This window comes from Vespula pensylvanica, chromosome 2, assembly GCF_014466175.1.
Source record: "Vespula pensylvanica isolate Volc-1 chromosome 2, ASM1446617v1, whole genome shotgun sequence".
Classification (NCBI taxonomy): domain Eukaryota; kingdom Metazoa; phylum Arthropoda; class Insecta; order Hymenoptera; family Vespidae; genus Vespula; species Vespula pensylvanica.
In genome coordinates, this window is record NC_057686.1 from 17,165,344 (window position 1) to 17,189,701 (window position 24,358).

Consider the following 24,358-nt stretch of genomic DNA (forward strand, 5'->3'; position numbering starts at 1 on the left):
CAAGTATCTCCGAGCGAATGGCTGCACATTTAAACATTTTTCCAAGATCTTCTCTATCGAATTCCAACTGAATTTCGAAGTATGTTCTATTTACATTCTTTCGTACATCTTCCCTATATTCAAGCATACGTGCACAGTCATTTTTGTTTATTGAAATGCTCACCTACCTAATAATTATTCAAGATTAATTATTATAGTTTCTATCGGGTGGGTCCCATGAGTGGGGCTCATGGGCGCGGGCTTCTGTGCGGGTTTCCTTTCAGTATCACAAAATCGAGCTCGATTTTCATACTCTGGTTTTGATCGGATGTAGCAATATTGTACATCTATCTTTTCTTTTCTATTTCATCGTTTTCACACGTGCATGTTTCCATTGCAGCTTACGGATATTCTTTTCTTTCTTTTCTTTTCTGCTCCATCCTTCCCACGTGTGCACACGTTCTGGCTTTCTTCTCTTCTCATTTTCTTCTTCTGTTCTTCTCTTTCTCTCCCTCTTTTCTTCTTCTTCGCGAATCTCAATATATCCGCGCGGAATACGGGTAGGATAGAAAGAACACTATCGCCTGTGTCGGCAGGCACAGGCGTGGTATTCTCGGACGCGATTAAAAGTCCTACGGTAAAGGACTCCGTTTGATTGCTAAAACGAATAAATGACCGGTCGTGTGTCGGTTTATGTGCTGCCGAGTAGTATGGTTTGCTATCCGTAAGCGTGGACTGACCCTCCTCCAGTTAGCCGCCTGAATTCTCGGTTAGTGCGTGAAACGTTGCGAACGCGAATTTAGAGTAGAGTCACCGTTATTATAACACTCACGGGAGTGTTCGGGCGCGATTAAAAGTCCTACCGAGGACTTCGTTTTATAAAACGTCGATTATTTGATCACGCCGGTCACGCGAATTTTAGAGTAGAGTCCCCGTTAGCCCGTGGGTCTCCAGATGCAGCAACCTCCACGTGGTGGGACCTGGGTCGGTAGTACTTGCGATATTTTGAAATTATATTTAAATTATGTAATGCAAGTACTACCGGGCGAATGGCTGCATATTTCAATGTTTTTCCAAAATGTTTTTTTCGTCTAATTTCAACTAAACGTTAAATTAATTACATTTTACATTGTTAATCATATCTCGACAGGTAAATAAATTGTATGTAGCAAAATTGTAAATTAATTTTTTAAATAAACGAACAGTTCATTATCATTCCTACTGATTCTTACCTACTTTTATTAATAATTAACAAGTCTCGGGTGAGTTGAAATAACGTAACATTCCGTCTCCATCCCACATCGCCACGCCTATAGAAATATTTTCATATTTTATGCATTTTTATTATTAAAGTCGATTATATTAATAAAATCTTTTCTTTTTTAAAATTTAATTAAACTCATAATTTTATTTCTATAAAATGAAGGTTTATATGAAAATAATAGCTGCGAAACGTATAAGATATGACAATTGTTAGGACCACTAAAAATGTACTGAATAAAATTACACATGGAGTTGAAACAAATATACCTATATACCAAGTTCTCTCTTTGTCACGGAAAAACAATATTTGTTTAAATTAGGCTCGAAAATTTTTCATTTTCATTTTCTCTTATAAATTGAAATTGTCTTAAATTCAGAATTTTATTTTTCATAAGTAATATATATATATTATTTTTATAAAAATCAAAACCTTAATCCATTTCCATGTATGAAGTAAAATTCTTTGAATTATCTTTTTTTGCGGTTTCTTCTACAGAAGTAGCTCTCTTTATATTATACTATTCCATTACTATAATAATAATATATAATATATACGTACAGAAAGAGACATAACCTATACAAGCTTATAAAATCTTCCAATAGATGGTGACAGTATTTACTGCTCGTGCTTGTAGTTCATATTTTGTCCATTCCTGTCGCTGTAATCACGAAAAATGGTGACAACCTTACAGCTCTAATTTTCTCTATTACGATGTAGTTTATATTTTGTCGCTTAGTTACATATGCTTCGAATGAAAGATTGTGAACAGACTTTACTTACCTCGCCTTATTTCCGGTAAAAGTGTAAGAAAGGGATAATATCTATGACTTAGTCAATGTCAAGCAGGAAATAAGTTTTCTGTGAATCCTTGCAAAAGGTCTGAGCGACTGAAAGAGTCGCTGTGCACAATTTTGTAAGTTGTCGATAGTATAAACGTGTTAATAAAAGAATGCTTTATATTTTGCATATATAAAACTTACTATTCGAGATAAATAAATAGATTAACAATGGATTTTGGTACGTTATTAAGTGTTGCACAAAAGAACGAAATTAATAAACAAGTAAGTAAAACTTTTTTCTACGTTTTAATGAATTTACGAAAAGTTTGTTAATAGTTCATATTTTGTCTTCTTGTAGTCCGTTGCTTGTTATCAAACTAAATTTACACCGCCGAAGAAGCAAAATAAACAATCAAAGACATTATCAGACAATATAAAAAAATTTTTGGCCAGGAAGGAAGAAGAAGAAAGAAGAAAAGTATTAGAAGAAAAAAAAAAGAGAGATGTAAATCTATTTTGAATAAAATGAATATGCAAAGAAATTTTTGCAAATTCAATGAATTAATTTTATTATAAAGAAAATATTTACATAATTGAAATTCTTCGTGTTTCAGAATTTGCTTGCATTACGGGACCATAAAGCTCAAAGTCGTATAAATAAACATTTAAAAGTATGTAAGGCTGCAAATAAATCTGTAATAGCAGATGCAATAGATAATGAAAATACAGCTGTTACTATAGCAGGTATATATATATATATATATGTATATATATATATCTTATCTTCTAATCATTATTACTAAAAACGAAGATAAACCATTTAACATAATAATAAAGTTCCAAATAAAAGAAATACGAGCAATTCAAATAATAGATAAATCGTAAATTTGGCAATACCATACCATTTTGATATGATATTATAAGTATCTATCTTCTATACTATTAAGAAAAATTTTAATGTAATAAAGTAATGGGCAATATTTTTGCCCTCAGGTTATATTAATAGAAGCAATACGATACCTTGTTTTCTCATCCAAAATGGACGTGGAACAATTTCACGGATTTATACAACAGAAGATGCAAATGGAATGATTAAGGTTAGCCAATGAATTATAAATCACAGATAAAATTGAATGTATAGATTGTTCTAAGTGATGAAATATAGAATGCATTTATATATGTTTCTTTATTGGTAGATGTAGTATAGAAAATAAATGTTGCATCGTTATGTGTATATAATCATAGACAACTCGACTTGATGTTTATATATTTGTTTTGTACATTTTATCAATCAATATTTATATTTATTTTTATATTATATGTATTATTAATATTTGGAACTTTATTATTATCATAAATGGTTTTTGTCTATTTTTATTCATTTAAAATTAATATTTCATAAAAATATAATTCCATAATTTTGAATTATAGGTCCTTCTCAACCAGATGAAGATGATTATGGATATGTTTCCCAGGAGGCATCTGCATTTTATAATCAGTTAATGAATAAATATAGTAATTTGCCTCCTGAGAAGCCTCTTTTTAGTAACACTGGAAAAAAAACGATAAAAGATATTGCGTTAACAAAGGTAACAATATTTACTTTTATAATTTCTTTTCATGTTACTTTAATTTATAATATTTATAATATCATAGATAATATTATTGAAAATTTTACATTATAGGACAGAGTAAAGCAAGCTCTAAAACAACAAGAAATTGAAGATACTCTTGGTCATAGGCGGAAAAGAAAATCATCTTCGGCGAATAAAAAAGAATCCGAGTGTGAAGATCAGAATGAAAAAGTGCCTGAGAAAAAAATAAAAGAACAAGAAAAAGATGTCAAAGTAAAGACTAAAAAGAAACCACCACCACCACCACCAATGGATTTTGGAGAACTATTGAAACTTGCAGAAAAGAAACAACATGAGCCAGTAGTTATTGATACCAAACCAAAAGTTGAAGAACCAGAGAGATTGATGACTAAGAAACAAATGAAAGAATATATGAAAGAAAAAGAATGGAGAGAAAGAAAAGAGCTATTAGCCAGAGGAATAGATGTAACGAAAAAAAATAATGTTACAACTGAAGTAAATAAGTCAAATAAATCACATGCCTCAAAAAGTACAAAAGTAACGATTGATAAAACTTCTATAGATTCTACTGTACAGAATAAAAATGTGTCTTGGGCACTACAAGATAAAAAGGTTTCAACAAAATCTAATAACATTTTAAGTGAAAAAAGTAATGTTATAAGTAAACCTACTAGTATAGCAAGAAATTCAGTGAAAGATGAATTATTAGAAGAACGTAAAAAATTAGAAGCAGAAAAACGTAAGTTAGAAGAAATGCGTAGAGCTATAGAAAAAGAAAAGTTACAACTAGCACAAAGCAAATTAAAACAGGAAGAATCAAAGTCCTTAGTTAAAAATCCAAATAAAGTTATATCTCAAACAAAAAGTACAGACAAACAAGTTTCATCTAAAGATATTAAGTCAAAACAAGCACCTACATCTGAAAAATTGCAGTCCTCTACGTTAAATGGAAAATCAAAGCAGTTGCCTCCTCCTGATGTTAAATCATTTAAAAATAAAGTTGCAGCTGGAAAAGTTTTAAAAAAACCAGGAATTTCTAACAAACGTAAGCAGATAAATGTTTTTCTATGATTATCAACTTATGAAGTACAGTTCTATATGAATATATATTTTTTTTTTTTTTTTTTGTTAGGTCGTATATACGATGATGAAGAATATGATTCTGAATTAGATGATTTTATCGATGATGATCCAGAAGAAGATCATGATTATAGTAAATATATTACTGAAATATTTGGTTATGACAAAACTAAATATAAAAATATGGATGATGATGATGATGCAGCAATGGAAAGTAATTTTGCACAACAACTTAAAGAAGAATATGTGTCTACAAAAATAGGTAATTATAAAGATTTAATAATACATATGCCATACACTATTTTATTTTAAATTATCATATGGATAATTTAATAATATTTTATATAAATTGTTATAGGTATTATGGAAGATTTAGAAGACATACGTATGGAAGCCTTAGAAAAGAAACGGAAAGCTCTCTTAAAGAAAAAAGCAAAAAAGTAGTAAGCTGTATATTTTTAACAATGTTGGATAAGTACAAACTTATTTAGATAAACTATTCTTTTTTTTTTTTTTATTATTATTATAAATGAGAAAAGATTATTTCACTGTTATATTTTTATTATTATGTCTGTATCAACTTTATATGTCAATTGGTTTTTACTTTCTTTTTTTTTTTTCTTTGTTGAATTGGAAGATTATTTTATTCATTCAAATAATTATTATTTTAAAAAGAACTTATTATTAAATACTGAAGATCACTGAATGCTTTATGAAAAATTTTTTTTAATAAAAATATTCGAGTCATAATTTATAAATATATATTACAACTTTTGATAAAGTTAAAGTATTAAATTATTTTAATTTCACATAAAATATACTAGTAAGCTCATTGCTAGTATATGTATGTATGTTTATAATTTTATAAGGTTTATTAATTTTTAAATATTAAATATTTATTTATTGCATTTATTCATATTATGTATAATTTTTGATCAAGTGTAAATGCAAGACTGTACTTTTTCTTCTCTCAACAGTTGTATATAAATCCTAGATAATAAGTAATAAAATGATGATATCATTTTTCTTTTATTCAAAACATAATGCTTCAAATATTGTGATCTGTATTCATAATATGCTGTCAGTGATATCGATGTTTTGTAAGTTTAAAAATTCTTCAGAAAATTACTGCAGCACTGAAAAAGGGATCTGAATACAGAAATCAAATGTATGATAACTTGATATGTGATATAAATACCACTCATTAAGAACTGTCAGATTTTTTCTTCTTTTTTTTTTTTATTTATTCTTTTTTTTTTTGTAATTGTTGAAATAGGATTCGATTTTTATACAAAATATATGATACATTGTAAGAATGAATAATTTATAAAAACTGCCAATATTTATATTTCTCAAACATTTAAAAGTTTATTTATGTAAGAGTACGTATATATATATATTGTATAACAAATATATCGAATCAATATATATATATATCATAATGTATATGTATATATATATATATAGCATAATATGTATGTATATATATATATGTATAGATTATGTATATATGTATATATATATATTGCAAGTATATCGAATACGATGCAACATATTCCTAATATAATTAACAAAATCGAACATATTAACACGCTACGTTGTCATTTTGAATTCGTAAGACAATTGAAAAAATTTCTTATGTTAAAAATGATGTTTAATTTACAGATATATAAAATGTTATCTCTCTAATTTAATATAAATATAAAACATGTTCTCTTTGTAATAATAATCGTTAATGGTTTTAATAAAAACATTTATTAAAATGATATATATATATGTACATATATATATATATATATATATATATATATATACACATATACACGATTTTCCAATTATACTGCGTACGTGTAACATAGGTGAGTCACGTGACTTCAATGATTGATTTCATATTGACAAATTCATCCAATAGAAAGATTCATATATCGGAAAATTTATTCGTCCGTTGAAAGTACATACGTCATTGGAAAACAGCATCTTTCATATCTCAATATAAATAAAAGGAAAGTTTGATGTTCCGCGGGTTTTGGTAAACCGGAACAACGTCACGTCGTAATCCGTATCGAAGTATAAAAGTTTATGGCCGCATGCAGCTCTCTCTTCCGGCAACCAGAGAAAGGGGGTTTTGCTACCGCTGAATCTGTGGAAATATTTATACATAAAATACTCCTCCGCCATGGCCGTCGGTGACCTGAAGACTGACAAGGGCGTTAAAGATTTAAATGCTTATCTTGCCGATCGTAGTTACATCGAAGGGTGAGTATTCTATCGTAGGAACTTTTCCCCGTGTTCCGGTACACGTGCTTCTCTTGTCGGCATTTTAGAGACACCTATCCTTCTTTGCTTCCTTGCTGTTTCATAGTACAACCTTCGACGAATGCATCGATACGATCGTTCTTGAAAATAAGTTTATCGATGATCAAACGTCATTGTTAAAATTTTTCCGTCGTTGTCAATGATCAAAAAAATTGTACTAAGTTATTAAGATCATGACAGAGGTTGACATAATTTTTTACGATAACAATCTCTATTCCAGATGTACATATATCCATCACATATGTGCCGGTATATGTAAATGTAGACCTACGAATTTTTTACAAATATATCCTACTTTCTTACGAGTTAATCGTAGAACCATCATTTAAGTCTATTTTTAGATTCGTTATATTCCTTCAAGTAAAAACGTATCAGGAAAGAAAAAAGGAAAAAAGAAAAAAGAATCCACTGTTAATAACAAATACCAATTGCTAAAAATGATTATAGAATTTATTTATTTCATTTAAATATTAGGTGGCAACCGTCTCAAGCCGATGTTGCTGTCATTGAAGCTTTGGGAAAAGAACCCAATTCTTCTAACCCCCATGTACTAAGATGGTACACTCACATAAAGTCGTACGATCTAAACACACTTCCAGGGGAGAAAAAGGCTCCTGCTATATTAGCAAATAGTCATTCTTCGCAAGCTACTACCCCAGCAGCAGATGCCGCAGAAGATGGCGATGATGTTGACTTGTTTGCATCCGACGAAGAAGAAAGTACAGAAGCGGCAAAGATCAGGGAAGAAAGATTAAAGGCTTATGCCGAAAAGAAATCGAAGAAACCTGCGATCATTGCTAAGTCTAGTATTGTACTTGAAGTTAAACCTTGGGGAGACGAAACAGATATGAAAAAAATGGAAGAAGCTGTTAGATCGATCAAGATGGATGGTCTTATTTGGGGTGCTTGTAAGTTTTAATTTTCTTCTCTATAATTAATAATATTTAATATTTTTAATTCTTTTCTCTACAATGAATAATATTTTTATCTGTATATATATATACAATACATAGATTATTTAATTTTAGCTAAACTCGTAGCAGTGGGATATGGCATACAAAAATTACAAATAATGTGCGTAATAGAGGATGAAAAAGTTTCTGTAGATTTCCTGGTGGAAAAAATACAGGAATTTGAGGATTTAGTACAATCTGTCGACATTGCATCTTTCAATAAAATTTAAAAGCTTCTCAGTAATTTTAATAATGAGTTAATAAATATTGTTTGTATATATGTGCATATATTTGTTATTTAATATACCCAATTGACTGAAATCTAATATATAGATATATATTCACATCAAGTAAAATACATAATGATGCACATAACATCACAGGATTGATTAATTAATATATTATAAGATTATATAACAATTAACCTAATTAATCACATTTATTACTGAACTTTGGTCAGATTTAGGTACAGCTTCTTTGTATAATCAAGCCGTTAAAATGTTATACGATTATCATATTTTATAAAAAATCTATCAAACTTGTAAAAATTTATAGATCAGTATTTCTTTCAAAAAACTGTTTATAAAATCCTACTTATTTAATAATGATAAATAATGAATTACAATATATCTTGTACTTTGAACTACCAAACAAGAATATCAAGAACAACATTTTTACCTTTATAAAAACTTCATGTTTATAAGATAATAACTATAAACTGTAGATCGTTTTTTCCTTGGAAATCCAATATTTTGCCCGCAGTTTTTTTATTTGTCATAGTTCATCTCAATAATTTTACTTTGATCTATGTATCACGTGGTATAAGTTTATTAAAATCAGGTTGAAGAAACTCTGCTACAATAGCAGAGACCATTTCATTGAGTATGGATTTTAATTTGTTTACATCTCTAAACAAAAAAAAATTTTTTTTAATCAAATATATTATTTTTTACAATCAATAATGGATATTTACAAGACTGTTATATATTAAAATAAATATATATGTATATTTAAATAAAGTAATGTGTAGTTACTATAGTTAAATACTCACTGCTCTTTAGGAGATGCACATAACTCGCAGTAATATTTGATTTTAGGTTCTGTACCACTAGTTCTTAAGGTAGCAACTAAACCATTATCAAATGTAAACGTAATCATCTGACTGGATTTGGAGGTAGGTAAAATAGCTTTATTCTCTGGTTTAGTATTATCGTAACCTGTTGTTAAATCACGAATACTAATTATAGAATATTTTCCATCAAGAATACTTGCTGGATACTGAAAATATAAAACACACAAATATATATATACATATATATTGAATAAATAACAGAAATATATATTTGATAATATACAAACATTTTTTGTTAAATATAAATGATATTAGAATATATTTTATTTTTACTCACTTATAATATAGTTTAATCTATAGTTTCATTAAAAAATGGTGTAAGACAATAAAGAGATTGTATAAGTGGTATAGTGAGCACGATGAAAAGAAAAAAGGGCAAAAGTGCCACAAATACGAGAAATATTTTCACCGATTTGTCTATCCACATATTTGACATTTTTACTATACAGTTTATGTACTTCAAGATGAAATACTGTTTTTTGTACGTTAATTAAGTTATATGATAAATTATATAAAAAACACACAATTATTCATTACATAATAAATAAAGTTGATTCCATTCAATTTTAATCTGATAACAATGTAAAATTATATAAAAAAAAAATATTTTGTAAAATAATTAATTTCTTTGAAAACAAAAATACTATGCAACTATTTGTTTTTAAACAATTATTTTTATAAAATTTTTCTATATAAAACTACACTATAATGTACATTGATCAATGTAATGTACATTATCAAAACTCTTATATTTTATATGTACATATATATACATATATTCTCTCAATATAATTTAAAAGATCTATATAAGAAATTTCTGTCTATGATAATATTTTAATATTAATGCCTTTATAACATATTAGAATCAATACTTTTTCACTACATTTAACATTTGCAGAACAATCGAAATTAATTGAACTGTAATTACTAATACATGCATACAATTACACTAATCTAAGTATTTGTAAAACCAGTACTATTGGCCATCTTTTACTATCTCATGCATTACTATGCATACAGCTAACTGACCTTGTAGCCATATAATGTTAAGTATATTCTACTAGAAACCTTCCTGCATGTATTGTGTTGTGAATGACTAAGCAAATAGGAAAATAACCGTATAAAGTATAACATAATTTCAAATAAAATTAATAATAAATATGAAATACAAGATTTTTTTTTTGTCATCAGTATATTATCAAAATATACTTACCGTATTTTCATTTCCATTGAAGTTTCTCAAACGTTCAAATATTGCTTTAATTGTCTCTGATTTGTGACAAATCCAATAAGAATTTAGTGAGATATGCCATCCATATCTATTAAATAAATGTAATTAAATTTTTTTTCTTTTTTATTTAACATTCTAAAATAATCATCCATGATCAAAAGAATAACATACGTGTTATATAATTCTTCCAACTTATCATAAAGAGAAAGCCCAACAGTTTCTAAATAACTTGCCATTTGAGCCACACATATACCAGCATTAATACCATCTTTATCCAGTACAAAAGAACCACACATAAAACCAATAGCTTCTTCAAATGCAAATAAAACATCTTTACCATTTTTTATCAATTCTACAGTTCTATTTCCCATCCATTTAAATCCTGTTAAAGTTTCCTTTAAATATTGAGAAAAAATTATTAAACTATTATAATATGATCTTTTAAATTAAAATTCACATATAGATCATTTTACATTATGTAGTTATTTATAAGATATAAACCTCAAAATTAAAACCTTCTTTTTTAGACATTGAAGCTAAGATTTTACTAGAAACTGTTGATGAAAGCATATAAACGTTATCAATATTAGCATCTGGATATTGTACTTTGTGTATATGTAGCATCCACCAAGCCAATAATGCACCCAATTCGTTGCCAGTAAATATATACCATTCTCCGCTGTAATAAAAAAGAAAATATTTTTCCATTGCTAAAAAATTAAGTAATTTTTATATACATTAAAAATATCTCTAAACGTTTTAGTTTTTGTTGCACAAGCAAGACGATCAGCATCTGGATCATTAGCAAGAATAATCGATGATGAATGCTGATTCGCAGTTTTGATGCTTAAATCAAGGGCACTCTTTCCTTCTTCCGGATTTGGAAATTTAACTGTTGGAAATTCTGGGTCTGGTAATTTTTGTTCCTCGACAGCTATAAATGGCTACGATATAATAAAAATAACTGGTATTATTTCTTTCAATGTTTCTTATAGTAATAATATTTTATAAATATTCTTTATTAAAAAAATTAATAAATACCTTAAGATTTACAGCATTAAATGCTGCAACCATGTAATCATTTCCAACACCATGCATAGCAGTATAAGTAAATTTCAGAATAGTATTTTTATTTACTTCAGGATATAGAACATTATCTTTAATATTATCAAAATAAGATAACATGATATCATTTAGAGGATCTTTATATAAAGGAGACTCATATACTTTAGATATATGCCATGATGATTCAGATGGTTTCAAATTTTCCAAAATATTTTTTTGTATTTCTTTATCATGAGGCGATATAATTTGCGCACCATTTTCCCAATATACTTTGTAACCATTATCATCTTTTGGATTATGAGATGCAGTGATCATAATTCCAGCCGCACATTTATATTGTAATACTCCATAAGGTATAAATGGTGTTGGACAAACTTTAGAAAATAAGTAAACCCTAATATTATTTGCTATAAAAATTGCTGCTGTCAATTCTGCGAATCTAAAATAATATAAATTATCATTATATATTAGGTAATATATAATATTCAAAGTTTTTAAATACATATATATTACATTATTTATAAACCTTTTACTGTTATGACGACCATCATATCCTATTATAACACCTTGTTGTAATAAATTAGGCATAATATTTAGTAAATATTTTGTCAGGCCTTGACCTGTTTGTATAATTACTAAATCATTCATTTGACTATATCCTGGACCCATTCGACCTCGAAGCCCAGCAGTACCAAATTCTAATCTTTTAAGAAAAAGATTAGACAATAGTTTGATATCACCATTATTAATAATATTCCAAACTTCTTTTTCAGCTATTGAATCCTGAATAAAATAAAAATACATAATATGATTAATAAGTGCATTGAGCAAAAATATTTTAATATTTTTATATATTTTAATATTTTATACCTGATTCCATTGTAACCATTCATTGATCTTTTTATCCAATATAGTATTGCCAGTATTTATTGAATGTTTAGAAGACATAATTATTGTTTATTCTATTGATTTTAGAATTACTTCTATAGGCCTTCTTTATAAAAAAAAAAAATATATTATTTGGTATTAAATCGATTTTTTATTTAAGTCGAATAAAAATTTATTAATTAATTATATAATAATAATGTTAATACTATCACTAAGGATCAATTCATAATTCGCTATATATATTTATATATTTATACGATGAATACAGTTATGCCGTTAAATTATTATTTAGTACTAACTTTGATTAAATGTAATGTTACAGCGATTGATAAATTGTATAATAATAATAATATTATCTCTTAAGTAACTTCCAATAATTTTATCAAGATATTCAATCTTGCCCGCTAAACTTCAAACCGTTAGTAAATGTTTTTCAAGTTTTACGATCACGCTCGTGTTAACCTCTAAAAATGCGATATAGCGTATTTATATCAATCGCGCTAACCAAATATAATCTTTATGCAAATATTGTCCAAATATATGCCATATATATGTATATATATAGTTCTAAATCTTTATTTTGATAATCATAAAATATTTTAATTGATAAAAGATATTTTTCCTGCCTTCCAAGAAGTTACAGTATGTATATAACAACATGTATTAACATAACACGTGTAAACTTATGATTTTATTGAATTAATAAAAGGGTTCAGAAGTAGGTTTAAAAGTATTTATTTTACAAAACATCTTTATAATATAATAAATACAATGTATTGTGTATGCTAATTAGGATCTAATAAATTATAAATTAATATAACAAAGAATGTATCCAATCTTCATCACTATTTGATATTTCATAATTTTGATTTACTTCTATAGACGTGTTATCACTTTTCAATAAATCATTTAATAAATTCTCTACATTTATCTCGGATTCCTCCTCAATGTTTTCCAACGATAAAAATTCATTTGTCACAACTTTTGTTTCTGTATTGTCATCAACATTCATAGAAGAACAAGGTTTAATAATTTCAAGCGAATTTTGTTTTTGATTTTGATCATTATTAGAATAGAAACTATTTATATTAGATTTAATATTAGAAGTATCTTCACTTGAATTTGATAAACATTTATTATCTGAATTTTGAACATTACTGTCAACAGTAGGCTGTAATTCTTTTTTTATAGCATGAAAATCAAATTTTTTATATTGTTTACCTACAGATGCAGTTTTTAATTGTTTATTAGTTGATTTATGAATTGTATTAAATGTAGTTGTAGAAGAAGATGCGTCAATTGACAAAGAGTTGGTACCACATTCTGTTTGAATAAAATTTGTACTGATATTAGATGCTGTGATAGGTGTAGGTAGAGATATAGGTGTTTCATAGGAGACAGTTACAGGTAAACCATTTATTTCTACTGTTGTTACCTTCAAATTAGAAGGTGTAGTACTTTCTTCAGTAAATTTATTTATTAGCAATTTTGGATCTAATATAGAACTAGGAGATTCTATATTATTGTGACTTTTGTTAGTATTGCTAATATCCGATGTGTCTTTGTTATTTTCTATTAACTTTTGTTTACTTATACAATTATCTAAGTCACTTTTCATTTTATTGTTGCTGCAACTATATTCTGAATTTATAACATTTTTATTTAAATTAGGATTTTCTATTCTTAAAAGTACTTTCTTAGATATATTTTCTATGCCTATTATATTCTTACTATTCTCATAATAGAAACTATTTTTATCATCTTTACAAAAAGAGAGGTCATTAGTTTGATCTTGCTGGTAGTCTTCTACGTGCATGTTAACATTTTCAAGTCTATTGTCCATATTTTCTGATTCATTATTTTTTAAGCAGTACGTATTATTATCTGTAAAACAAGCGATTTTTTTGGACTGTACCTCATTAGGAGAGATGCTATTGTTTATAGTATTTGTAGTAACACTATCGTCAGAGCACTGTGTATCTGATAAAAATTCTCTTAAAACTGAATCAGTAGAAGGAGTTTCTGGTGGTGTATATAATGCTAATTCTGTAGATACTGGCACATAATTATTTACTGGTTTCAAATTAAAATCATCCCAATAGCATGACCAGTTATTTCCAACCTTTCTTTGGACGAATATAAATTCTGCATGACCAAATGGCCATTCACACTGAAAATATAATAAAGTCTTAAAATAGTATAAAATTCTTACACGCACATACACACACACAGATATATACAATAAAGCCTTAAGTAAACTTAAATATTTTTCAATATAGCAAAAAATAATATACTTCTTCTCCTTCACATGCCCATACAGCCTCATGAAAATTAATTTGTAAAGCTTTTATTCTTCTTCTGAATCCTCTCTTATCGCATAATGGACAAAATTCCTGCATTTTATAATTTAATTTTATAAATAAAAATAAATAACTCTGATAAAAACACTTCTTTTAAAGCCTTCTTACGAGGAAAATTTTGACACTAGGTTAGCAAATAGTATTTACTACATAATATAACCAAAAGTGAATGAAAGTATACGAAGAGGGAGCAAGTGTATAAATATACTTATACCGGCTAACAGAAAGAGAAAAATATATTAAAATTCGTTATTATTTTATTTTTGTAGGAAGTATTTCGTGAAAAAGAAAAACGTATTATTATTTTTAAAATATTGATAATTTTATTGGTTATTAAACTATTCTGCTAATGTGAATTTTTTTATGATACTTGAGAAAGTTTTGAGAAGTTGTAAGAAAAATATTTGAGAGTATTAAGAATATATACGAAGTGATACAAAAAAACCATGATTACCTTTCAAACTATATCTTCGGAGACATATAAAAAAAATCATGATAAGTTCCAAATCTATTATGATTTTTACGATGCACCTTTCGGAAGATGTATTATAGCTTTAACAGATACCGACAAAGCTATATTGCATTTTGCATTTGTTGTTAAGGATGATATTGATGCACTGAAAGATTTAGAAAATGAATGGCCTATGTCAAAAATACTAAAAGATTCTATTCAAATGATAAGTAATATTATGAAAAATATTTTTAATATGAGCGATGAAAAAGAAGAGGAATCAATATTGATACTTCTAAAGGGAACAGATTTTCAAATAAAAGTATGGAAAGCTCTAATGTCTATACCAAAAGGTAAAACAACAACTTACGAACAGGTCGCTCAGATAATAAACAAACCGAAAGCCGTAAGAGCAGTTGCAACTGCTATAGGAAAGAATCGAATAGCATATTTAGTACCATGTCATCGTGTTATGGGAAAAGATGGTAGTAGTAAATATAGTTGTGGAGTCAAATACAAAGAAAGTATTTTATCCTATGAAAGTAACACATGTTAATTTTTATCAATTATATAATTTACTTAATAAGACCAAATAATGATCTTGATTTATTTGTCTTCATTTTTTCTTTACAATATATTTTAATAAAAATTAAAATTTTTATTACCATAGTAAGTTTAGCCATATTAATTTTTTCTTTTTTTTATTGTATTAGTAAAAAAATCTTATTGCTTTGTACACTATGTGGTTACAAAAACGAACAGTTTACATGTAGATCTTTCCTTATATTATATTATTATAAGCTAATAAATAAAATAATTTTTACACACATTATATACATTTATGTTTAAACTTAAAATACATTTAAATATTCTTATAATAATTTGAAACAAACATAAAGTTTATATTTTATTTACTTTCAATGAATAATCAAATTTATATTTTGCACCAAATATTAATATTTAAAATAGAGCATAAAGTAAAATGAATTTAAAGACTGTATTTTTATATATTTTTACATAATTTAATTATTGAATAAATGAGCATTGGATTCATTCATTTCTTCCATTGAAAAGATTCATTATTCCATAAATCTCCTATAATTTATTTGTATATTATTCGGATAGTTTCGAAAAATGTTATGACCATAAGTTTGTTCTTAAAAAAATACTCTTGAAATATGTAAAAGTCAAAGGTATATATCAGTCTTATCGTTGCTCGTGTTTCTATATTATGTCTGCGTGCGAATATTTTTCTATATAATTATGAAATTTTGAATAGTTTATTTTTTTCTTTTTCTTTTTTTTTTTATAAAATCGACGATCGTAAAATATGTAAAATAATCTGAAAAAATTTTGAATATGAAATATAAAAAAATCATGACTTATGTTATATAAATAATTATGTTACATACTATGTTCAATTACATAAAATTTTTGCATCGCACATAATGCATTGGTTTATATCAGAAATCAAGGAATAAAAAGATTACAAGATCTTTGGATATTTTCGATAATTTACATAACTTAGTAAATGAACATGATTTGTATCTTACAAGGCAGTTTTGATTTAAAAAATGTGAATTTTGTCATTATATTACAATAATAGACAACAGTAGTTCTTGTATTTTTGTCGTTTTATGTAAAATAGTCTCTTGACTCGTCTACGTATAAAATTTCATTATCATTGTTCGAATTACTATACATTTTTTTTAACTTTTAGCAAAGATTGTGAAGATTTTATGGTGCATTTTGATTTTGCTACGTTTTTTCTTGTTCGTGTCTCGTAAGTAAAGTATATGTTAGTTTAACACAAAAAAAATGCACTGTAAACTTTCTACACTTTTTACGATAATACGTCATATATATATATATATATATATATATATATATATATATATAGCGTTTCATATTAAATATTGCAATTCTCTACTTACAAACGATCCCTTATTTAATTAGTCGAGAATAAAACGTTCATCGAGCCTATGTAAATATAGAGTTTCGTTATCTAATTACGTCGTTGTTATTCATTCCTAAAATGAAAGTATTGTTCATCCACTATGTGCAATTAAATATTCTAAGAAAAACGGCAAGTATCATCACAAAAACAAAATCATAACTTTGGAAATTTTTCGATGATGTGGAAGACGTAATGCTTCCTCCTGGTCTTCTCGTAGTTCCACCTGATTGAAAAAAAATAAAGATAAATTTTACAAAACAAAAAGATATATATACACATAAAATATTAAATATAAAATATTTAAAAATATTAAAAAATTAAATAAAAAATTTTATCTCATAAACGTGTTTATTAAATTTTTACCCGGAAATCTAGATCGTGGAGTTGTACTTAATATAGGATTGCGTGGAATTGGTTTCATTGGCGTTGGTGCAGGACTAGGAGAATTTCCATAACATTGCCCTAAAAAAAATTTTATTGTGAGAAATTAGAAGAAGAAGAAAAAAAAGCAATATTTTTCTATAAATAAAATTACTAATTTAACTAATTTACTAATTTAAAGACCCAATATAATTTACCTTTTTTATACAATCTCATTCCTTGCTCCTTAGGATCTATATCTCTAATGCAATGATCACCTGCTTCCTTAATATATATTTCTTCGTCATTAACGATCAAGCCAACAAAACATTCCTTTGTACCAGTATCGTTTCTCATCGTGTAGGTGTACATTACACCTTTCTCTTCCCACTGTCCTAAGCACAGATACGTTCGTTCTGAAAGTATAAAGAATTATTGGAATGTGCATTTGACATTTTCGTCTTAAATTATTACTAGAATTTTTTTTTAAATATACCTTCATAGAGTTCCTCGGACTCACAGTCATAAACTTTATAATACATTATCTCTCGAGTGTTGCAATTGCTACTCAACTCTGCACACATGCCCGATAAGTCGGTTATCCTTCCCGTATATTGTCCTGTTATTGGACAAGGTGATTCTACTATTCGCTCAATACCTAATGATAATAAAAAAAATTTGCTGTAATAAAATATTAATAGCATTTGGAATATATAATAGTTTCTAATATAAAATACTTACGTGCTTGAGTCATCCACACCGGTTTGTCAAAGTTCGAATCATCGCACAAATAACTCTGATAAACTGGACTCATTACCATTCCTATATAATTTATTGTACATTTAAAAAATTAAAAATAATTTATGTCATGTTTTTCAACGTATATTTATATATCGCTATAAAAATATTTAATACGTACCTATCGTGAATTCTAATACGTTTTCACTACGTTGTCTCATCATCAAGCATACGTAAGCTTCGTTCTCGCTAAAAGAAAACGATAGTAATTTTAATAGATATTTCATTGTTCAAATTTTATAACTATTATTAGCAAATGAGAAATCGAGTATTACCAATGATCCTTTGAATAGACTACGTAACGTCCAGTTTCATCGTTTGATTCTACCGTAACGAAAGTGTAACTGTTATATCCGTTGAGATCGGTGAAAGTCATAGTACCATTTACTATGAGGGATTCTTCCCATAAACCCTGTGCCCACTTTGGAAACCTGAAACAAAAGGATCTATTATGATGTAGACTGTACAACCCTCTAACATTTTATTAACGTATTATCGTTTATAAATACTAACGTTGCTACATGGGTTTTCACATAATTTGGTATCGCCTTTTGATTAGCAGTTTTGCTTAGAACAAATGTTTCGTATCCGCTCGTAGAATTGTCTAAATTTTGTGTGCAGCTAGAATCGCTACTGAAGGCCATATACGTTCTTCCTTTTTTGTTATCAACGTGGAACAACTGTAATAAAGATTTATCTTAATTTTTCGAGATCTCGTGTCATATAATTTCTTTTTCCTTTTTTCCTTTCTTTCTTTTTTTTTATATGTTTATTTTTTATTATACTTACTCCACAACGATACTGAGGACGATTTTCTTTAACCGCATCATTGTCCATCAAGGCTATATACGTTGAGCCATAAGGGCCACCAGGCCAGCTACCCAGACAGTTGAAACTGAATTCTACGTATAAAAATATTCACTTTCGTTATATTTATCAATCTATTATTACAAACATGATGATAAGATCGTAATCATTTCTTACCACGTGATTCGAAGGTGCAGCGATTGAACTTTAAATGCAAAACCGATCCATCAGGACAGTTATGAAGATCCGATAAGAAGGAATTGCATTCGGTTGACACCGATGATCCATCGTTAACGCTGTACTTGAAATGATATCCACCTACGATAGGGCAGTATTCGTTTCTAATCGATGCACCACCAACTTCCTTCGTACCTGAAAATTTATTAAAAATAAAAAAAAAAAAGAAAGATAAAGAACAGTTCAAACGAATGTCAGCTATTTTCGATCAAAGTTGTAAGGAGGTCGATACCGTTTTCATCGGTATGCACTGTGCGCATACAAAAAAGGAATCGCTACAAGATCAAAAAGATCGTTTCCCTGAGGGTATACCGAACGAGTCTGCTCGTAAGCGAAATGACTGGTATATCGAGCAAACACCGGTCCAATTTTCCAGACGACCACCTGCTGATCCTAACGACCTCTCTGCTTTTTCAGTTGGAACGATCCAAGAAAAAGAAAGAGAAAAAGAGAGAGAAAGAGAGAGAGAGAGAGAGAGAGAGAGAGAGAGAGAGAGAGAGAGAAATCCAGGACAAATAGCGCCGCTACAAATCCATCTATGGGTGCATAATGCCAGGTGGACGTGACCGTGTGGAATCTCAGCCCTCATACGAGTTCTCATGATGTCTAGGACGAAAGAAATCGAGAAGAGAAACGAGGAAGAGAAAAGTAGATATCTATATACATATTCTGTGTATCTATACACATATATACACACACGCATATACATATATTATATCATATATAAATAAGAAGAATAGGTGCTAGAATAAATCCCAAGGGTAAGTTTTTTCGATCGGACACGTCTCTCTTAGTGCCCAGTCCAGCAAGAACTATCATCCTTTGCTACAATAAGATCAGACCTAACCCTCCGAACAGGAAATAGCTGAAATTCCATACGACGTTTTTCTCCTAAAGGGTCGATCACCGCTTTCTCTATAACCATCATACGTTTTAAGGGGGTGCTGCCTTTTCGTTCGACGCAAAAAGACGATCACTTTCTGAGCTTTTGCGGGATTCCACGAGACGAGTTATAGGCTTCTTTTTCTTTTTTTTTTTCTTTTTCGCTTTTTACGTAATCGGAGAAGGTCTCCGTGTTGGATCGTGTCTTCGATGTCATCGATTTGCTACATTCAAAAGGACCGACGGCTTCCTATAGAAAATACGGATTTCCTGAGTGATTTATTTTTTGTTTTGTTTTATTTTGTTTTACGTTTTTTTTTTTTTTATTTCACAGTAGCGCACGCTTAATCTGAATTTAATGCGCTCACTCAAAATGTAATCCTGATATTCTCTGCGATAATGTTGAGACTAATGCGTAATGAATTTATAGATAAGAAAAGATTATGCCGAAGGACAGTTTAAAAAGGGACGTCAATATTGTTGTTGGACGGTTTGACGAGATTGACGTAGAGAAAATGTAACAAATTTTTCTGTTCCGTCTCCACTAACCGATTCGATTCACTCACAGGGAAGAAGATCGCTATGCAACAGGTAGCTCAGGTAAGCCTCCTTTCTTTTCGTTCGCTTCTTCAACTTCCTGTCCACGACGACGGCACCTTCCATTCATCTCAAGGCTCTTCGCCTTCGTCATGGAGGAGCAAGAAGGACATCTTAGTTTCTTGAATCGAGACACTCTATCGTTTGGCAAAAAAAGCTAACGGAGATTCGGAAGTATGAGACACAAAAATAATAAAAAAGAAAAAGCAAAGAAAAAGAGAGAGAGAGAGAGAGAGAGAAGAAGAAGAAGAAGGATTTCATGTAAAAACATGAGTTTTAATTAAAGTTCGTGATGCATCTCGCAAATCGCGTTTCGTTTCGAAAGCTTTTATTTAAAGATCTTTTGTGTGTGCGTATGGTCATTACTGCTTTTATAGTTCGTACGTAGTCGATCATTATACCTTATGCCACGGTTGTCCTCCATACTGTCCCACGCGAACAACTCAAGTACATTGAACTTTCTTTTATCTTCTTTCTTAGAGTTATGCGCTTCTTATTTATTTATTTCTTGTTTCTTCTTCTTTTTCTTCTTCTTCTTCTTTCATACATCCTAAAGACTTTTTCATATTTCTTCCCTGTAATTTCATCGATCGTACATCTCTGTTCTCTCTCTCTCTCTCTCTCTCTCTCTCTCTCTGTCTCTTTTTATACTTCCTGCTCGAATCTTTTCATTCGACTGCATCTTCCTGAATTCAAAAGGAAAAAGAACATCCCATTCTATCCACAAATCGAACTACTCGAAATTTGATGTTATCGCGTCTTTACAAAATTTACCTTAACAAGGATAATCAATTATTTCTACTTCAATATAATGGCTACCTTCATTTTATCTTTTGCCAAAGCTTTTCAAATCTTCGAGATTAAAATCTTGTTTCTCATCTCAATGTAGGTAAACTGACTTTCGTATTTCTTTTAAAACCTTGTCCTTTGATCGCCTTTTTATTCCTTCGATACGCATCGAAGAAGCACTTGGACACGCAAGTTAAAATCCTCGTACCATTTATTTTCCATATATAATAAGCATTTTTGTAATACTCCATTATTTTCTCTCGATCATGCACGTTCGTGATTCAATCTTCGAATATCAAAATAATTATAAAGTTGTTGTATAAAATGATCTAAATAAAAAGTATATAATTGATAATGTGCAAGCCAATTGAAGTCATATTTTCATTAAATACTTATATCCGGGAATAAGATTTATCTTGTATAAAAAGAAAAAGAAAAAGAAGAAAGCATTTACAAGATGAGTTAAAAGTTCTTAACTGATTTCAAAAATCGATAACTCTTTCTCGAAACCTTTCAGACTAACTCCTTGTTCAAATTGTAAGGCTATAAATCTAATCAGAGAATCATAAAAAAGAAAATAGTAGTATTCGAAAAAGAGTTGATAATTGATTTTTAAAAATTAATTGATTTAAGAACTTTTGACCGACCCTGTATTTTTAAAAGAAGATCTATGATCGACCCCCAACATCGAATCCTTCCATGTCTTTGAAAATTCTAACAAGACCAGACTAGGCCAAAGCTCGTTAAGGTTGTTCGAAATGGATTTACAATGTATGCTTTATTGGTCTGAAGGATGCTGGGTAATGGACCTTCTCAGGGGTCCTTGGTAGGAGACGATTAGGACGAAAACTTTTTGGGAGCAGCCACTCCCACGCTAAGGAACGAATACCTGCCAAACGACACTGTCGTCGTTCGGCCCTTTCCTCGCTTCAGAGTGTAGTAAAGAAAAAGGAGAGGGAAAAAGAAGAAGAAAAAAGAAGAGAAAAAAGAACGAGAAAGAAAAAGAGACAGTGCAAAACAGGCGACCGAACGGAGAATAAACGAGAATGCGAGTGGTCCTTTGACGGAGAATCTACGTGTTCGTTGTCTTCCGAAAACTCTTCCTTCGTGCTGGAACATGTTCGAACGTCTCGAGTTTATTTAGGAAAAGAAAGAAAGAAAGAAAGGAAGAAAGCAAGAGGAAAAAAAAATAAAAAGAATAAGAAAGGTTTCTGGTCAGTTTGTAATCCACCCCTTTCCTAATGCTTTTGTATATGTTCCATCGTTTATCGAAAATTTATACTACCTGTACCTAATCGTATTACTATTTTCGTATCCTCGTTTCTTTCTCGCAGATCTTCTCTCTCTACTCTTTTTCGTTGTTACTGTATCATAAGGAAAAAAAAGAAAAAAAAATGAAGAAAAAAATTTGTTCGTTCCCTAGCGCGAAAGAGAAGAATACTATATATATACACGTGGTTAAAAAAAAACAAAAAGAAAAAAAATATCTTTACTACTGTAACACGTGCTACGAGATCGTAGCATACATGTGTCTAATGTTTATTCATTTCTTATAATCAGTTGAATCAATTAAACGAGCGGAAATAGCGAGCGAACGATAAACGTAATATTATCATAGTTGATAACGATCGGGAAATAGGGATGAGTTAGAGTCGTATCCGAAATGTTCTTTATCTTTTTATTTTGTATTTTTTTTTTTTTTTTCTTTTTTCTTTATTCAGCAGACGAGTTTAGATATCGATTTGATCGAGAAATATTGAGATGAAGATCTTCTTAGGTAGGAATATAAATAGCATTTGACAATGGTAAGTGCAAAGGTTAAATTCGATTTTCTTGGTTCAACGAACAATTCTATTGTCTCGTCTGTCAGAATGAATGAGGAACACGGAAGAAAAAGAGGAAGAAGGAGAGGAAGAAGAAGAAGAAGAAGAAGAAGAAGAAGAAGAAGAAGAAAACGACGAAGTAGAAAAAGGAGAAGGGGAGGAAGAAGAAAAAGAAGAAGAAAAAGGGTAGGGCAAACCTGTGGGATTCGATGCACGTGTCAACTTCCGTTGAAGAGAACGCACAGCTCGACAAATCTCAATGGAGGAATGCGAGCGGAATGAATCGTCTCCGTGGTACGTCGATCCAAGCATCGAAGTCTCTCTCTGTCTCTTTCTCTCTTTCTCTCTGTTGCTTTCTCTGCTCCTTTTCGAGCGAATGGATCGTCCAAAGAGTATTTCTACGATCGAGGACACGCATCGAAGCATGAAGATCGAAACTACGGCGACATGCCAAGCAGCAACAGCAAACCCGCCTATCGTGGTGCTGACTGGGCTGCTCGTCGAGCGTGTCGATTCGATAAGAACAGGTGTAAAACTTATTCCAAGTGGTCCTTCTTCTTTTCCATTTTTTTTTTTCCTTTTTTTTTCTTTTTTCCGCATGACGAATCACACCGGAAACATTCCGCGAATAGGTATAACATAATCGATAGTATTCTTTTCTTTTATTTCTTTTTTCTTTTATTTTTCCTTGGGATAGATCATCTTTATGTATTTTTTTATTTCTACGAAGCAATCTCTTTTGGAATTGTATTAATAGTTCAATTTATCTATCGTTTGGATCAATATATATAAGAGTTATAAGTTAACAGATTATTATTATACATTTTATGTACCGTTACTTAATGCCACATATAGTTAATATTAAATTAAAAATTTGACGCTATTAAATCATAAATATTAATGCTTGATATTCTTAAAATTTGTATATATTATTTATTATTAATTACTACTATAAAATTTTTTTATGAATCAATCTAATATTATACTTTGCCGTTACTATATCCAATTAGTTACG

General features: G+C 29.1%; 6 protein-coding genes across 9 annotated transcripts in view; 3 read left to right on the top strand and 3 right to left on the bottom strand.

The window, feature by feature from the left end:
- Positions 1-2,016: 2,016 nt before the first annotated feature.
- On the top strand, positions 2,017-5,908 carry LOC122637470 (protein SPT2 homolog). 2 transcript variants are annotated; one of them, XM_043829604.1, is made up of 7 exons: positions 2,017-2,304; positions 2,381-2,527; positions 2,637-2,766; positions 3,454-3,611; positions 3,708-4,662; positions 4,789-4,959; positions 5,056-5,908. In XM_043829604.1, the coding sequence occupies exons 1-7, from the start codon at positions 2,251-2,253 to the stop codon at positions 5,139-5,141; spliced, it is 1,701 nt and encodes a 566-aa protein (XP_043685539.1). In that variant the 5' UTR covers positions 2,017-2,250; the 3' UTR covers positions 5,142-5,908. The 2 variants fall into 2 exon arrangements, with proteins under 2 accessions (XP_043685539.1, XP_043685538.1); XM_043829603.1 differs by having other exon boundaries at positions 2,019-2,304; positions 4,750-4,959.
- Positions 5,909-6,777: 869 nt separating this feature from the next.
- LOC122637472 (elongation factor 1-beta') lies at positions 6,778-8,252 on the top strand. 2 transcript variants are annotated; one of them, XM_043829607.1, is made up of 3 exons: positions 6,778-6,953; positions 7,488-7,921; positions 8,042-8,252. In XM_043829607.1, the coding sequence occupies exons 1-3, from the start codon at positions 6,874-6,876 to the stop codon at positions 8,194-8,196; spliced, it is 669 nt and encodes a 222-aa protein (XP_043685542.1). In that variant the 5' UTR covers positions 6,778-6,873; the 3' UTR covers positions 8,197-8,252. The 2 variants fall into 2 exon arrangements, with proteins under 2 accessions (XP_043685542.1, XP_043685543.1); XM_043829608.1 differs by lacking the exon at positions 6,778-6,953 and adding an exon at positions 7,089-7,274.
- Positions 8,253-8,391: 139 nt separating this feature from the next.
- LOC122637467 (phosphoglucomutase-2) lies at positions 8,392-12,854 on the bottom strand. 2 transcript variants are annotated; one of them, XM_043829600.1, is made up of 10 exons: positions 12,582-12,854; positions 12,265-12,385; positions 11,921-12,177; positions 11,371-11,833; positions 11,086-11,273; positions 10,831-11,008; positions 10,501-10,724; positions 10,312-10,417; positions 9,018-9,244; positions 8,392-8,874 (listed from the first exon to the last, which is right to left on the bottom strand). In XM_043829600.1, exons 2-10 carry the CDS (start codon positions 12,340-12,342, stop codon positions 8,772-8,774), a joined length of 1,824 nt encoding a protein of 607 aa, XP_043685535.1. In that variant the 5' UTR covers positions 12,343-12,385; positions 12,582-12,854; the 3' UTR covers positions 8,392-8,771. The 2 variants fall into 2 exon arrangements, with proteins under 2 accessions (XP_043685535.1, XP_043685536.1); XM_043829601.1 differs by lacking the exon at positions 8,392-8,874 and adding an exon at positions 10,128-10,194 and having other exon boundaries at positions 9,112-9,244.
- A 147-nt stretch (positions 12,855-13,001) lies between these two features.
- Positions 13,002-14,807, bottom strand: LOC122637471 (myb-like protein X). The gene is made up of 2 exons (XM_043829606.1): positions 14,577-14,807; positions 13,002-14,452 (listed from the first exon to the last, which is right to left on the bottom strand). The coding sequence occupies exons 1-2, from the start codon at positions 14,679-14,681 to the stop codon at positions 13,094-13,096; spliced, it is 1,464 nt and encodes a 487-aa protein (XP_043685541.1). The 5' UTR covers positions 14,682-14,807; the 3' UTR covers positions 13,002-13,093.
- A 64-nt stretch (positions 14,808-14,871) lies between these two features.
- On the top strand, positions 14,872-15,679 carry LOC122637473 (bifunctional transcriptional activator/DNA repair enzyme Ada). The gene has a single exon (XM_043829609.1). It carries the CDS (start codon positions 15,089-15,091, stop codon positions 15,647-15,649), a length of 561 nt encoding a protein of 186 aa, XP_043685544.1. The 5' UTR covers positions 14,872-15,088; the 3' UTR covers positions 15,650-15,679.
- Positions 15,680-16,980: 1,301 nt separating this feature from the next.
- LOC122637469 overlaps positions 16,981-24,358 on the bottom strand; it is a 41,376-nt gene continuing 33,998 nt past the window's right edge. Inside the window, exons 4-13 of the mRNA XM_043829602.1 lie at positions 19,193-19,387; positions 18,998-19,110; positions 18,722-18,888; positions 18,484-18,639; positions 18,330-18,397; positions 18,152-18,232; positions 17,907-18,068; positions 17,629-17,826; positions 17,414-17,512; positions 16,981-17,273 (exon numbers count right to left, since the gene is read on the bottom strand). Of these exons, the coding sequence (XP_043685537.1) occupies positions 17,149-17,273; positions 17,414-17,512; positions 17,629-17,826; positions 17,907-18,068; positions 18,152-18,232; positions 18,330-18,397; positions 18,484-18,639; positions 18,722-18,888; positions 18,998-19,110; positions 19,193-19,387 (1,364 nt within the window). The 3' untranslated portion in view covers positions 16,981-17,148. The remainder of the gene's footprint in view (positions 17,274-17,413; positions 17,513-17,628; positions 17,827-17,906; positions 18,069-18,151; positions 18,233-18,329; positions 18,398-18,483; positions 18,640-18,721; positions 18,889-18,997; positions 19,111-19,192; positions 19,388-24,358) is intronic.

Coding starts and splice junctions, on each gene's coding strand:
- LOC122637470 (XM_043829603.1), top strand. CDS start 2,251: ATGGATTTTGGTACGTTATTAAGTGTTGCACAAAAGAACGAAATTAAT. Junction 2,305..2,380: donor AGAACGAAATTAATAAACAA/GTAAGTAAAACT, acceptor GTCTTCTTGTAG/TCCGTTGCTTGTTATCAAAC. Junction 3,612..3,707: donor AAGATATTGCGTTAACAAAG/GTAACAATATTT, acceptor TTTACATTATAG/GACAGAGTAAAGCAAGCTCT.
- LOC122637472 (XM_043829607.1), top strand. CDS start 6,874: ATGGCCGTCGGTGACCTGAAGACTGACAAGGGCGTTAAAGATTTAAAT. Junction 6,954..7,487: donor GATCGTAGTTACATCGAAGG/GTGAGTATTCTA, acceptor TTTAAATATTAG/GTGGCAACCGTCTCAAGCCG. Junction 7,922..8,041: donor TGGTCTTATTTGGGGTGCTT/GTAAGTTTTAAT, acceptor ATTTAATTTTAG/CTAAACTCGTAGCAGTGGGA.
- LOC122637467 (XM_043829600.1), bottom strand. CDS start 12,342: ATGTCTTCTAAACATTCAATAAATACTGGCAATACTATATTGGATAAA. Junction 12,178..12,264: donor AATGGTTACAATGGAATCAG/GTATAAAATATT, acceptor TATTTTATTCAG/GATTCAATAGCTGAAAAAGA. Junction 10,725..10,830: donor AAGAAGGTTTTAATTTTGAG/GTTTATATCTTA, acceptor CAATATTTAAAG/GAAACTTTAACAGGATTTAA.
- LOC122637471 (XM_043829606.1), bottom strand. CDS start 14,681: ATGCAGGAATTTTGTCCATTATGCGATAAGAGAGGATTCAGAAGAAGA. Junction 14,453..14,576: donor GGGCATGTGAAGGAGAAGAA/GTATATTATTTT, acceptor TTATATTTTCAG/TGTGAATGGCCATTTGGTCA.
- LOC122637473 (XM_043829609.1), top strand. CDS start 15,089: ATGATTACCTTTCAAACTATATCTTCGGAGACATATAAAAAAAATCAT.